At 39.4% G+C, this 15,412-nt stretch overlaps 1 protein-coding gene across 1 annotated transcript in view; it reads right to left on the reverse strand.

The window, feature by feature from the left end:
* The window catches only part of VWF (von Willebrand factor), a 175,230-nt gene that overhangs the window by 126,854 nt on the left and 32,964 nt on the right, over positions 1-15,412 (reverse strand). The window contains exons 14-17 of the mRNA XM_085873069.1: positions 8,098-8,293; positions 7,789-8,007; positions 7,383-7,623; positions 6,994-7,088 (exon numbers count right to left, since the gene is read on the reverse strand). Of these exons, the coding sequence (XP_085729195.1) occupies positions 6,994-7,088; positions 7,383-7,623; positions 7,789-8,007; positions 8,098-8,293 (751 nt within the window). The remainder of the gene's footprint in view (positions 1-6,993; positions 7,089-7,382; positions 7,624-7,788; positions 8,008-8,097; positions 8,294-15,412) is intronic.

The raw sequence follows: 15,412 nt of genomic DNA on the forward strand, positions 1-15,412 counted from the left end.
TTTTTAGAAACTCTATATTTTATCCTAAGTTCAGGTTTAATTTCAAGATAATCCATTATTTTATTTATACAATATCTTGTGTTGATATTTCCCTGAAAATTACATCCATGAATAATATACAACAACAATCCTTTGAACATTTCTCTTATACGTTCAGTTTCTTCCCTTGTAAGGAAAGGTGTGTTATCATCCTCATACTTTACATTCATTTCTCTAATCAATCTTGTAAAGTAATTCATTTTTGGTGTAAATCTAAAAGAATTATTTTCCTTTTTATATTTTTTATTATCATTAATTAGAAGATAATCACAGAATATACATTGTTTATAGGCTTTTGACTCTGTGTTTAATCCCCGTCTTTCACACGCAGGACAATTCTCAAATTTGTCATATGGAGAATCAGGAAAGTCTAGCATATTTATAAAGTAAAACTTTACTTAAACTGAAATTCATCTATACTTTCAGTTGTATATTACCATCGATATCGATATACTTTTTTTCATTATCAGATTCAACGACAACATTTTTTATATTAAAGGTAATTTTAAAATTATCGTTAACTACTATTGAACGAAATGTCATTTCACCTGATATATTAACATCCTTTATTTCATCAGGATTTACATCTTTAGGGTTGTTGAAAAAAATACAAATTTCTCCTTGCATATTACAGATGGTCTTATCTTTTCTTTCTAAAGCTTCATCCATAAGGTTTTTGTTCTTTGATACTTTTTCTTGTTTCATTGCTTTTTCTAGTTTTGAATATATTACTAGAAGGAGAGGAGAAACTTTTGTTAGAGATACTTTAATTGATGTTCTACCAGGTGTACTAAAAGCCCTTCCACTGAAGGAAATTGAAGAACTCATATTATTTACCAGAATAGTTTTTATCCAATAGTTGTTATATTTATCTTTGTTCAATTTTACATCCTTCACATATTTCTCAGTATCTTTAACAGATGAAGAGATTGATTGAAACTTGTCTTTTGCGTCTTGAAACATTGTATTTATTAAGTGAAAAAGTTGGAGGATAAAATGTTTTTAAGCACAGATTCACCTATAAATTAAACGAAATTTTCATCAAGAAAATTTTAGTTTAAGCAAAGTTTTATTCTATAAATATGGTGAATACAACGTACTGCGATGTTTGTAATCACGAATATAAACATTATAGAAAACACCTCCGAACCAACAAACACACATTTAATCTATTTCATCAAATATCTCCTCTTGAGTTGGAAAGAAAACATTGTGATATCTGTTCAAAGGATGTTTTGAAGAGTAGTTATAATCAACATCTTCAATCACAAAAACACAAGAAAAATGAGTTTAAAGTAAAGGGAGACTATTATATTAAAAACACTGATGGGGCATTTCAAGGGCATATAAAAATAAGGATTTTTCAATTTGGAGAACCCGGTCCATCATCAATAGCTGAATCAATTGAAATAGTGAAACCCGATGTTGAAAAATTTATTAAAAAGACATTAAAAGAAATGAAAACTTTAAAGTTTTATATGGGAGTGAAAATGAATATGAAAAGACAAGATGAAGAACATACTCCTTATATGAGAACAGGTCTTCATGTTATAACATCATTTCAAGATTTTTTGAATAGTGGGGTTTATGAAGAACTATCAAGACAAGAGGAGGATGTTGATAATACAGTGGTAGGAAGTGGATTCAATATTAAAAAAATCATCTTTTTAGATATACACATTCTAAAATCAAACCCTCTTAAAGCTTCTTCTTATATTGAATTACCAAAAGAAATAAAACGAAAGAAGGCAGTTGTTAATATTAAGAACAATGATAATAAATGTTTTCTCTGGTCTGTTCTTGCTCACTTTCATCCACCAAAATGTAATTCAGAAAGAGTAAAACAATATATGAAATATGAGAATACCTTGGACATTAAAGATTTTAAATTCCCAATGCCACTAACAGATATTCCTAAATTTGAGAAAAAGAATATTCTTTCTATTAATGTATATGGATTAACGGATACAAACAAAGTTCAAATATTAAAAATTTCAAACAACTATAAAAATGAAGAAACACACATTGACCTTTTATATTTTAGTGTTGGAAAGAATTCACATTACACATACATCAATAATTTATCAAGATTAATCTCTTCTCAGGTATTCAGAACAGCAAACAAAATATATCCTTGTAAGCGATGTCTTAATTCATTTCATACAAAAGAACGATTAGAACAACATTCAAAATATTGTAGTAATCATAAATCAGCTGTAATTACAATGCCTAAACCTGGTGAAAAGATTTCTTTTGAAGATTATAATAAATCTATCATGCACCCATTTGTGATATACGCTGATTTTGAATGTATCCTTAAAAAGATAAATACTGCTTCTCCTAATCCAAAAGAACCATATACAAATAAATATCAAAAACATATTCCTTGTGGTTTCTGTTATTATATCAAATCATCTGTTGGAGAAAAGTATAACAAACTTGAACATTATCGTGGAAAAAATGCTTCACAAGAGTTTGTAAAACGATTAGAAAAGGATTGTATAAGACTCACTAAATTAATGAAAGAAACAAATGAACCGATGAAATTAACCAAAGAAGAAAAATTAGAATTTAGAATGAACAATATCTGTCATATTTGTGAGGGGGAAATTAAGGAGTCTAAAGTTGGAGACCATTGTCATCTTACTGGTAAATATAGAGGTCCCGCTCATTCCTGTTGTAATCTTAATTATAAATTACCTTCTTTTATTCCAGTCTTTCTTCACAACAGCGCCAACTATGATACACATCTATTTATAAATGAACTTTCAAAAACACCAGGGAATATTTCTGCTATAACAAACACAAGTCAAAAGTATATTTCATTTTCAAAAATGATATTCACAAAACCTTTAACTCGTATTAGGTTTCTAGATTCTTACAAGTTTATGGGAACACCACTAGCCTACCTCGCATCAAATCTAAGCTCCACGGACTCTTTTCCAAATCTTAATTCATTCTTTCCAAAAGAGGAAATTCTCACTAAAGAGGAAATTCAGATTAAAGAGAGAATTCAAAGTAAAGAGGAAACTCTAATTAATGAAGAAATTCTAACTGAAGATGAAATTCTAATTATAAAGAAAATTCGAACTAAAGAGGAAATTCAGATTAAAGATGAAATTCTGATTAAAGAAGGAATTCTTACGAGAGAGGAAATTCAAACAAGGAATGAAATTCAAAGTAAAGAGAAAATTCTTACAAGTAAGGGAATTTATCCTTATGATTATATGGATTCATTTATGAGATTTAAAGAAACACAACTTCCTTCAAAAGAAAGTTTCTATAATAACCTTTATGAAGAAGAGATAAGTGATAAGGAATATAAACACGCACAAGAAATATGGAAAATATTTAAGATAAAGAACCTTGGAGAATATCATGATTTATATCTAAAAACAGATGTTTTATTGTTAGCTGATGTGTTTGAGGCTTTTAGAACACTCTGTCATAATAAAAATTGTTATGGATTAGACCCTGCCCACTATTTCACAGCTCCTGGTTTAGCTTGGAGTGCAATGTTGAAAATGACAAAACAAGATATAGATTTAATCAGTGATGTTGATATGCTTTTGATGATTGAGAAGTCCAAGAGAGGTGGAATATCACAAGTATGTTCAAAAAGATATGCGAAAGCAAATAATAAATATCTCCCAAATTATGATAGTGAAAAAGATAGTAATTATTTGATGTATTTTGATGCTAATAATTTGTATGGATGGGCAATGTCTCAATCTCTACCTTATGGTAAATTAGAGTGGGTGGAAGAAAAGGATTATGAAAAGGCTTTGATGAATATTGTTATTTCTTCTCAAGAGGAATTGAATGACGAAGAAGAAGGTTATTATTTTGAAGTTGATTTGAGGTACCCGAGTGTTCTTCATAATAAGCATAAAGACCTTCCTTTTGCATGTGAGAAAGAAACCCCAAAGAAAGAATGGTTCAGTGATTATCATAAAAGTTTTAATATTAAAGGCGAATCAACAGAAAAGTTATTAACAACATTCTATGATAAAGAGGGATATGTTTTACATCAGAGAAGCTTAAAACAGTTTTTGAGAGAAGGATTGAGAGTAGCTAAAATTCATAGAGTTTTAAAATTTAAACAAAGTCCTTGGGTGAAAAAGTATATTCAATTCAATACAGATATGAGAGCAAATACAAAAGTAAAATTTGAAGGGGACTTTTATAAATTAATGAATAATGCTGTATTTGGAAAGACTATGGAAAATGTTAGAAACAGGCAAAACATTAGATTCGCAACATCTTGGAAAGAAGCTTCGAGATTGATAAATAAACCAAGTTTTGAGAGAGAAGAGGTTTTTTCAGAGAACTTTTCTGCAATTCATATGAAAAAGGAAAGTATTGTAATGGATAAACCAATTTATATTGGAACAGCAGTTCTTGATTTATCAAAGATATTGATGTATGATTATTTGTATAATGACTTAAAGAAAGAGTATGGTGAAAATGTTCCATTGTTGTATATGGATACTGATAGTTTTATCCTAGATATAAAAACTGATGATGTTTATGAAGATATGAAGAAAAATATTGGAGTATATGATACAAGTAATTTCAGCAAGAAGAGTGAGTTATTTTCCAAAAAGAATGAAAAGGTTATTGGTAAGTTTAAGGATGAGTTGGGTGGAAAAGTAATGAGTGAGTTTATTGGATTGAGAGCAAAGGCATATGCTTATAAGTATGGTGAACAGATTGATAAGAGGTTAAAGGGAATAAAGAAATATGTAATAAAGAAATCAATAACTTTTAGAAATTATTATAATTGTTTGATGAATAAGAAAGAAGAATATAGGAAAATGAATACAATAAGAAGTTATAAACATAACATATATAGTGAAGAAGTAAATAAAAAGGCATTAGGAGCCTTTGATGATAAGAGATTTATTTTAGATAATGGAATAGATTGTGTTCCATATGGATATTGTATGATAGAGTGTATAAAATAGATTATGTTTTAACGATGGGAAGATGGGTTAGGGTTTTTTAAGGGCTACCGCCGCGTTTTTCACAATATATAAATGGTTAAACCAAGTATTAATCAAACTAAAGAGTGGAGAAAATCTCAGTCTTGGTATATAAATGGAAAACATAATGAATGTGAAAAATATCAAATAAGTCTTATTGAAAAAATAACTAAAACAAAGGTAAATAAAACAAATAAGCGAATTAATTTAAAAACTAGTAAGTTAGAGGATGTAAAGAAAAAAATGAATATCCTTGAATGGACTGAAAACTTTGATGGTTATCAATTGAACAATGAAAAAACAATTTACTATAATCTCAAAATGATATGTGGCTCAGGAGGTGGTCAGATGAGAGCATTAAGAGAAGTTTATCATTTCGTAATGGCACTAATGGGGTATCTTCAAAAATATAAAGATTCAAATGTTTTGTTTGTCAATATTTTAGATGGGGATTATTGTGCAAAGAAAATTAAACTATTGAAGGAATTTGAGAATGAACAAATCTTTATAGGTTCAATGAGTGAGCTGTTCAACCCCCAGGTGTTCAATTCAATGAGGTTCAACCTCCAAGTTAAAAGGGGAGACAAATAAATATACCTTGGGATAAAAAGGGGATTTATTTTTAGGGAAAAAAATATGAATCGCTGAAAATCCCCCATTCATTTACATGGGGAAAAGTGAGCCAGAATCAGTATTCTTACCCTACTCACCTCCCATCTCTTTGGGAATAGGCGAGGCTCAACAACTCGCAAGCCGATCAAATAAAAGAACAAAACTTTGTCTAAATATACCATGATCAAATCTGTTATTAAGTTTGAAGTTGTGGTAATTCTTGACAACTATGAATGAAAAAAAGGAAGGGAAAATGCTTACAAAATATGACATAATGCATTTTTGACAAATTATTTGAGGATAAAGGCTTAATGGTGCTTTATCCGACAGGGTGGTACAGAGAGCGCAATTAACTTTGACCTCTTTAGCCTGGCGTTGCTCTGTGCTCCGCAGGCATGTCTTTGCATCATAAAAAGGACGTTCAGCTGCATCTGCTAGCACGAGTTGGTGGATGTTAAAAATCCAACGGTGTGCTTCACGAAGAGAAGTCAAGGTATCGCCAACAGCCCATACAAATTACAGATTCCTACTCTGACTACCACGGGGAAGGCAAAGAAAAAGTACCCAGAATAATCCTTGCCATGAGGTTGCTTTTGAAGCATGGAATCTGGTTTCTACATGGGGGAGAGACAGAGAGCGAGAGAGCGAGAGATGCAGGGAGGGGGTGGGGGAGAGAAAGAAACATGATGGTGCTATCATTTGACCTTGACTTTTATTTCAAGCTAAGCCTGTTGATATCGACCCTTTTTTGCCAAATCGATACATCAATTACTTTTTAAGGCATTCCCCAGATTTGCGCACACATTCATCACCACCATAGTCTGCAGCAAATCTTCTGTAAAATTTCACTTTGCTCGATGTTTTGTTTGACCAGAATTGTCACTATTATTCGCCATTCCACCCTCTTTATCTCTCCTAGCCTCCCTATTTCAAACCCTGCATTAAAAGCAGGAATCAAGAGACTTGATTGGCATCGATTAACAACACTGTGATGACAAATTCCCACAATAGTCATCAATCCACACGTTACTCCTGAAGTCCTGCTTCGATAAAATGCTCCGTGAGCCTTATAATTACTAGCTATCATGTGCAGTCTGTGGCTGCTGGTTGCATCCTTTTTCTTGGGAGCACGGCTCTGCTGCTGAGGCGGTGCCCTCTATTACCAGTACACTGGGACTCATTTCACCGACCACGGAAGGATGACAGGCTGAGTCAACCCCACCTGGTGTTAATTAAACTTCCGACAGCAGCTCAAACTAAAGACGCTGAGATCTTAAGCCAGCCAACTTAATCGTTAAGCCAACACCAGGCTTAGCCTCAGTAACTGAACACTAAACATGCTGTTTTGGAGACGTACCACGTAAAGATGCATTGGTTGCGGCAAGAGATGATAACAGAGGGATTGGAGTGGGATCTTCGGCAGTGCATTCCATCACTCCATTCTCACAATAACTGCAACACACGTATGCGTGCACCACTGCACCTACATTTGCATGCAAACATCGATGGACAGCTGAACACCGTTTCATCATCAAGTACACAACCAGTTAAGCACAGTACTCCTGCAAATGACGTCCACAAGAAATGCATAAATTTTGTCTTCTTTTCAAACAAACAATTACCCCACTCATAGATTGATCAAAGCTGCCATTAATGTACCACAATGTTATGGGTGTCAGTTTGACCGAGCCATTCAACCAAAAATGTTGGTGTACTTCAAAAATCCGCAGAAGAGTTGTCCGTTACCATATCGCCAGACGATGGACGACCATCTCTCCAGGCTGGTACAACTGGCCACGATATTCACAAAGACAGTCTGAAGGCTTCACACACACCCCATCACTTGCCAATAACAGACCAGGTGGACAAAAGCAACCTTCTTGACAGGTATCTCGGCAATGCTGGCCTGGTAGCGCGAGTGAAGGACAGGTGTGATTGCAGGCGAGGCCACAAGCCTGATAGATCAGGCCATGGGGACAAAGCATGGCTACGATTTGGGCAAGATGGGAGTACATACATCATTAGAAGAAAACATGAATGACTGTTTGTTGTGCTGCTTCATGATCACATTGAGAGACGACGGGTACAAGGGTTCAGCTGAAAGAAATGAAAATCATGACAGTATCGGCAAATGACTTTTTTTGAAACTTACGACACAAGTCATCTCGCCGCCAATTTACGAGAACTCCGTGGTAACTGCATTCTTTGGCATAGGCCTCAAGAGATCGGCAAAGACACGAGGCCGCTTCATCACAGGCGCAGACGTCATGAGTGCAGAATCGAATGAATGGTGCCAGAGGTACAACTCCATGACACGATCCAAACACCTCCGACAGGCCCATTATTCCACAGGCCTCCTCAGCAAACTGAGCTGCACACTCACACGTCGTGAGGGATGTTATCCTGCCACAATTAGGGAGTTTTCTCCTTCGTATTTATTTCCACAAGACGTGGCTCTCACCGCGCTGGATGTTGTGGTTGCAGGGATCTTCAGGCATGGCCGGTTCATCTTGACAATCGCTCGCGGCTCTCCAGGAACTAACAAAATCAGTTATCCTGACTTCGAGGAGGCCACTGGAGCCCCGGAGGTCATCACCAGCATTCCCATCAAAATTTCCACACAAGCCACAAACACGTTCAGTGTAGCTCACCGACAGCTGAATGAAAATGAGGAGAGGAAATTCACCACATACTCTGAACCTGTTAATCCATTCACAACCATAATCGTACAATGTTTGTACTTCCCTAGTATTTAATTCTGTTGCATCCACACTCTTACCAACTTATTGCTTGCACTGCTTTTTCATTGTGTAACTCCATAGATATATATATATATATATATATATATATATATATATATATATATATATATATATATATATATATATATATATATATATATATTGTTACGAATTTGGGAATTCGATTGCACACAACATACAGGTTCCTTTAGTCAGCTATGTCGATAAGTGCTTGTTCCCTAGATAGCTCACCTTTCATTGTTTAAATGTTCAGAAATTGATTAGATGCACTGTGGATCAATTTAATAGTTAGGGAACGAACAATGGAGACATCCCTCCCCCCTCTTCTGTGAAGAGGAAGAACCCTGCCGTCCAGTGACTCATGATGTCAACAACTCCCTCCCACCCGTGGCTGAGTGGGGGATGGAGCACGAGGGCATGAGTCATGAGTCACGCCGTGAGCGGGGGGGGGGGGGAAGAGGCTGAGAAGGACAAGAGGAGATCTTTTTCTTTTGTTCAGGGGCATAGTTGGAAGGGCAGAGTTGGAGAAGGGAGTTGAGGGGAGTCGTTCAGCAGACCGTCAGGTCCTGCTTGGCTTGCGTTAGGGTTGAGGCCTTCGGAAGCTTTTTGCTTCGGCTGGCTCAGTGAGCTTCGGCTGAGGCCTGGCTCAGGAGGAGGCTTTTTGGAGGCTCTTTGCTTTGACGGTTCCGTGAAATTCGGCTTCTGCTTGGCTCGGGAGAGCTTTTTGCTTCAAGCTGCCTGTTTGGAAGGAAGTTAAGCCGGTCACTTGGCTCGAGCTGCGAGTGGTGGCTTCTTCTTGGTTCGTGGAGCTCTTTGTTCTCCATTTTGGTTTCCGGCTTGGTGCGACTCATAGACCTCTTCGTGGAGGTGGTTCCTCGGGGAAGTGACGCATCGACGGGAAGGTTCGGCGCCACGTCTCACCAGCACGTGTTGAGAAGTGAGGGAGGTAGTTTCTCGGGGAAGCAACGCATCAACGGGAAAGACCGGTGCCTCGTCTCACCAGCACGTGTTGAGAAGCGCGGGAGGTGGTTCCTCAGGGAAGCGACGCATTGACCGGAATGTTTGGCGCCTTGTCTCACCAGCACGTGTTGAGAAGTGCGGGAGGTGGTTCCTCGGGGAAGCGACTCATCGACGGGAAGGATCGGCTCCTCGTCTCACCAGCACGTGTTGAGAAGCGCGGGAAGATTCGCGGGAGCTCGGGAAGGATCGCGGCTCGGCGATTGGATCCAGCTCGCTCTCGCTGGAGCCCGGGTCCGAACAACTTGAAGACCACATGAGGTGGAGAGGTTCGAGATAGACTCTGGGTTTCAGCTCACCTATCCTCCGAGCTGAAGCTCATTGTTAAAGGCCTCTGCCACAATTTCTTGGGTGTGTGTGTGTGCGTACGTGTGTCCGTGGGCACGTCTAATAAGTTGGAACTGCTGTTAAGTGCAAGTGACTGTACATAATAAGTAGACGGTTGTAGTTCTTTTGTCATGCTTTTGTTGCTTGTATAATTGCATATATGTTTTGCCTTGTTTAATTGCATATGTGCTTTCTTATAATAAATGTCCTTGTGTGAATGTAAACCTGTTCGTTGCGTCCATTCCCTCATTGAACTGCCCCATCTTGCACTCGGAATATAGTTGGTTTTTAAATAGTCGATAAATAGAATCGGGTCCGGCGAGGTCTGGTGATAATACCCGCTTGGTTATGCCAGAACGGAACGGACTGCTTAAGCGGTTCGTATCCAAGCAGGCCTTCGCCGAGGTACAGTCCTTCGGTAGGTTACCCGAGCGGGTACTTAGGTATATCGATATTTGGCGATTGACCCTATTTTGCACGGGTAGAATACGGACTGGGCCGTGGTGGGATTAAAAACCCACCCGTGACTGGTTTCTGGCGTTGTTCCAGAAAGTCACGACTGGATTGTCCGTTCGGTGGGCGAAGCGACCGCTATTGGTTAGACGCGGTCGTTTGCACGTCGGCGGGCGGGAATCTACAATATATATATATATATATATATATATATATATATATATATATATATATATATATATATATATATATATATATATATATATATATATATATATCTCTCTCTCTCTCTCTCTCTCTCTCTCTCTCTCTCTCTCTCTCTCTCTCTCTCTCTCTCTCTCTCTCTCTCTCTCTCTCTCTCTCTCTCTCTCTCTCTCTCTCTCTCTCTCTCTCTCTCTCTCTCTCTCTCTCTCTCTCTCTCTTATAATCTATATCTCCATGTGAATATCTCTTTCTGTGATGTACTGCACTCTTCACAGGGTGTTGGTGCCGCTGAAGCAGCTTCCTGAGCAAATGTTATACTGGGTGGTTTGCCGTCGTCTTCCCAGCAGTCGTTAAGGCAGGAATTTGTAATTCGGCTTGGTCCTGGTGATAGCTCACATACTCCTTGTGAAGGACACTGTGGGATCTTTAGCGTCCACCAACTAATGCTGGCGCCTGGCAGAAGTCGACATCAGTTGAATATCCAGCCGAAGGACGGCACACACATTTATTTATCATCCTGCCTGTGAAAAAACAACGAAACACCGGGATGATAGTTTATAGCTTGGTCTGGATTCAAGTCCAGGCTAGACAGCTTAGAGGCGGGTTTGTGTACCTCTTGGCCATCCTGTTGGCATGATATACAGAACTGCATATATCAAAATGTGTGGAGCGTGACGAGTGCTCCCCCTATCTCCTATGGACATAAGTCCTTTGTGTAAGCAAACTAAAGCATCACCTTCGACGCGGAGGGTTCAGCCCGACAACTCATGTCAAAAGACAAACTCAAGGGGTGGGATATATTTGGCAGCAAGTGAACAGTCAGTTTTGAAGTTGATGTGTTGGATGCAGGAGAAATGGGCAGGAGTAAAGAGCTGAGTGACTTTGACAAGGGCCAAATTGTTATGGCCAGAAGACTGGGTCAGAGCATCTCTGAAACGGCATGGCTTGTGGGGTGCTCCCGGTGAGCAGTGCTGAGTACCTACTGACAGTGGTCTGAGGAGGGACAAACCAGCAACAGGGTGTTTGGCGCCCAAGGCTCATCGATGCATGAGGGCAACGAAGGCTATCCCATCTGGTCCAAACCGACAGAAGGTCTACTGTGGCACGTCACAGAAAATTGTAATGGTCGTCATGGGAGGAATGTGTCACAATCCACAGTGCATCACACCCTGATGGGTTTGGGGCTGCGTAGCCACAGACCGGTCAGAGTGCCCATGATGACCCCTGTCCACCGTCAAAAGTGCCTACAATAGGCACGCGAGCGTCGGAACTGGACCTTGGAGCAGTGGAAGAAGGTTGCCTGGTCCGATGAGCCCCATTTTCTTTTAGATCACGTGGATGGCCGTGTACATGTGCGCCTTTTACCTGGAGAAGTGATGGCACCAGGATGCACTGTGGGAAGACGACAAGCCGGTGGAGGGAGTGTGATGCTCTGGGCAATGTTCTGCTGGGAAACCCTGGGTTTGGCCATTCATGTGGACGTCAATTTGACACGTGTCACCTACCTAAACATCGTTGCAGACGAGGTACACCCCTTCATGGCAAAGGTATTCCCTGATGGCAGTGGCCTCGTTCAGCAGGATAATGCGCCCTGCCACACTGCACACATTTTTCGGGAATGGTTTGAGGAACATGATGAAGTGTTCACGGTGTTGCCCTCGCCTCCAAATTCTCCAGATCCCAATCCGATTGAGCATCTGTGGGACGTGCTGGACCTACAAGTCAGATCCATGGCGGCTCCACCTCGCAACTTACAGGACTTGAAGGATCTGATGCTAATGTTTTGGTGCCAGATACCACAAGACACCTTCAGGGGTCGTGTAGAGTCCATGCCTCGGTGGGTCGGTGCTGTTTAGGCAGGTGGTCATAATGTTTTGGCTCATCAGTATATATATATATATATATATATATATATATATATATATATATATATATATATATATATATATATATATATATATATATATATATATATATATATATAATTTTTTTTTTAGAATAAGAAGGCGCTTCCAACCAAAAGAAAAAAAACTAGATCGACTCCGCTAATTTGAGCAAAAAGTGAGAGCGGACCTAGTTTCGGGCAACGTTTCACCGGCTTCGCAGCCGCCTTCATCAGGAACAATCGGTGGTTCCCATAGAATGCACTATCCTGTTTTCCCCATTTGCATTAGAGGTGTGTATTGTGTGGGCATGTCCACGGTCTCCCCAGTTAGACCACCCTCCCGGCTCTTCATATGCAATGCTTCCAAAATAAACCTGTCATTTGTTAGATGCAGTGTGTAGGACACGGGTCCCATATAAGTCAAATTTATGGCCACATTGCAGGCAATGCCATGCTATGGCTGACTGAGTCACCTTTCCAAGCCTAATTGCTCCATCATGTTCATCTAGCCATTGTTTTAAATTTCTTCCAGTTTCACCAATGTAGAATTGGTCATAGTCTTTGCATGTTGAATGGTAAACTACTCCAGATTTACCACCAGTTGGTATTGGGTCATTTAGTTTTGAGATGACATGACGGTGCAAATGGCTGGATAAGGTGAGCAACAAACAACACTCAATCCCAAACACAACATCCACATGTGCACAGCACCCAACGAGAACCCCAACACTCGCACAACCAACTTCTCATCATGCCTCACCCGGACACGAAACCAGCTGTGTTCATGCTGTAGAAACACTAAAACAACAAGCGTACACACGTGCTCACCCACACACATACAACACCAGATCACATGAAAGTAAAAACAAAAAAGTTCAGAGCACCCCTTCGATGATGTGATTTGACGTTTCTTTTTGCTTTTGCAAAATAAAATAAAAAGCACTCCTCCATTTGACCTCGAGCACCAGCACGTGACTGGAAATGAGCGGTTGTATCGAAATAGAAACCGGACACGTGCCGAGGCTCTTGGTCCATTGTACCTGATGAAGCTGGCTGCAAAGCCGGCAAAACGTTGCCTGAGACTGGGTCTGCTTTCACTGTTTTTTTCCTCAAATTAGCAGAGTCAATGTAGTTTTTACTTTTGGTTTGAAGTGCCTTCTTCTTCTTTAAAATGTCTTATCCCAACCGCCACAATCTTATACAAATATATATATATATATATATATATATATATATACATAGTTACGGCCATGGGTACCAAGTGTATCATGAGGGGGTTTAATCCCCATTTGTCCTTGGAAGAGCCGAACCTGGGGCCACCGAACACAATTAACTTTGTGGTACGGTGGGTTGCTTTAGAAGCACGATCGCCAATCAGTTAACCATGAGTTCCAGTGTTCACCATCTAATTTTTCCATTTAACTAGAGGTCACATGGCTTCCTGAACAGGGAGCGCGCCCTCGGCAAAGCACCGATCTTATCTTGATTAGATCTTAATTAGGGCAGCCGAACGTTTAACCGCTGGTGTGTGCTGACTATGACAGGTCAATTAGATTTGTAATTACCTCCCAGTCTATCTAGGTTTGGACAATGCTGGATCAATGGAAGGAAAGGACAAGCACGGACAGGGTGCAACGTCAACAAGGAAGTTATTTAAAAAGGAAAAAATAAAAATAAAAATAACTTTTTATTTCCTTGTAAAAATAAGTCAATTCAAATCAATCAAAATAATCGCAAGCAAATAAATAATTAATCAGGCATTGATAGAAAGACAGACAAAGAGCAGATGCTTATCACGATGCCTTACTTTACAATTAAACACGAGACAAGGGTACCCTGCAGATCATTCAGGGGGGAAGAGAAATCCAATCCCACCAAGTTGAAGTCGTCGTACGTCAAATAGAATGTCCCGAAATGTGTGAGCGTGCCTTGGTCCATTGCCAGCACCTTGCCTTGCCGTACACCCACTCGCAAACAGGCTTGAACGCCAACCGACATCATTTCGTCACCCCCAGAAACCAGTGACACCAAAAATCAGGTATGCCAAGAGCAGGTCTCGAGCAGAACCAGCATTAATGGTCCGAGCATCACCCACAGTCAGGAGCCACCAGGAGCCACAACTAATGAATGGACAGCTGTTAGAAGCTGTGAGGTTGAAAGGCCATCACCAACTATCACAAACTCAACTGTCGCCAGCCCACCAACCATCTGACTGGAACTAACTGGAGCAACCGTCTGACTGGAACTGACTGGAGCAACCGTCTGACTGGAGCTGACTATATACATACATATCTATTTATTTATTTATTTAAATGGCTTACTCCTGTTCGAAGTTCATTTTAACTCAGATCTACCATAACAGACCAGAGTAGAAATGTTAAAATGAGAAAGGCAACCGACCAGCCTGCAATTTGAGACTAAATGGCCTTATGCTTCTGCCTTATCATGGGAGCTGCCAATAACATTGACAGCTTTAGATTCTAAAGAATCCAGGAGAGACTGATGTTTTGTGGGAGTGCCATCTCGGAGCATCAGCCTGTAATCTTTGTCAAGTTTCCCACTCGCTCATTGTTCGGCTAAACCTACTTCTTAATACAGTACCTGTGAAGCCATTAATAACCTGGTTGAAATAGTGAAATGTTCTTTGGCTGGGAGACCCAAAAATGCCTGATTCTCTGGGAACCACCAATTGGCCTGTGGGAATGTATGGTGGAGTTGTATTGAAATTGAACCCTTTCTTCAGATGCCATCCTCAGTTACGGACAAGTTCACAAGACCCTGAACACCAATTGCCCATCACCAGTACCTGTATGCCAACATATTATGTTAGGAAGAAAAAAAAACAGAGTTGTTTTCACACTTCAACTTTTCTAGCTCCCCTTGTAACAACATGGCTTGTGGCCAGTACCTTCAACTGATGAAACCTCTGTGTATTCAACCTGCTCAGCTTTTCTTTCAGTATCCTCAGCCCTCACTTTCATAAGTCAGCGTTGTCCTTTGTCTTTTGTGACAAAACATTAAGTTGGTGATTGTTATGCACTTTCCACTCTGCAGTTCTTACTTTTGTATATTGTAAATGTCCTTTATTCCAACTTGAAAAAGTTGTTGGATTACCAGATGTGAAATTT

Source organism: Eptatretus burgeri, chromosome 3 (genome assembly GCF_056783735.1).
Source record: "Eptatretus burgeri isolate ZD-2024b chromosome 3, Ebu_testis_v1, whole genome shotgun sequence".
Lineage (NCBI taxonomy): Eukaryota > Metazoa > Chordata > Myxini > Myxiniformes > Myxinidae > Eptatretus > Eptatretus burgeri.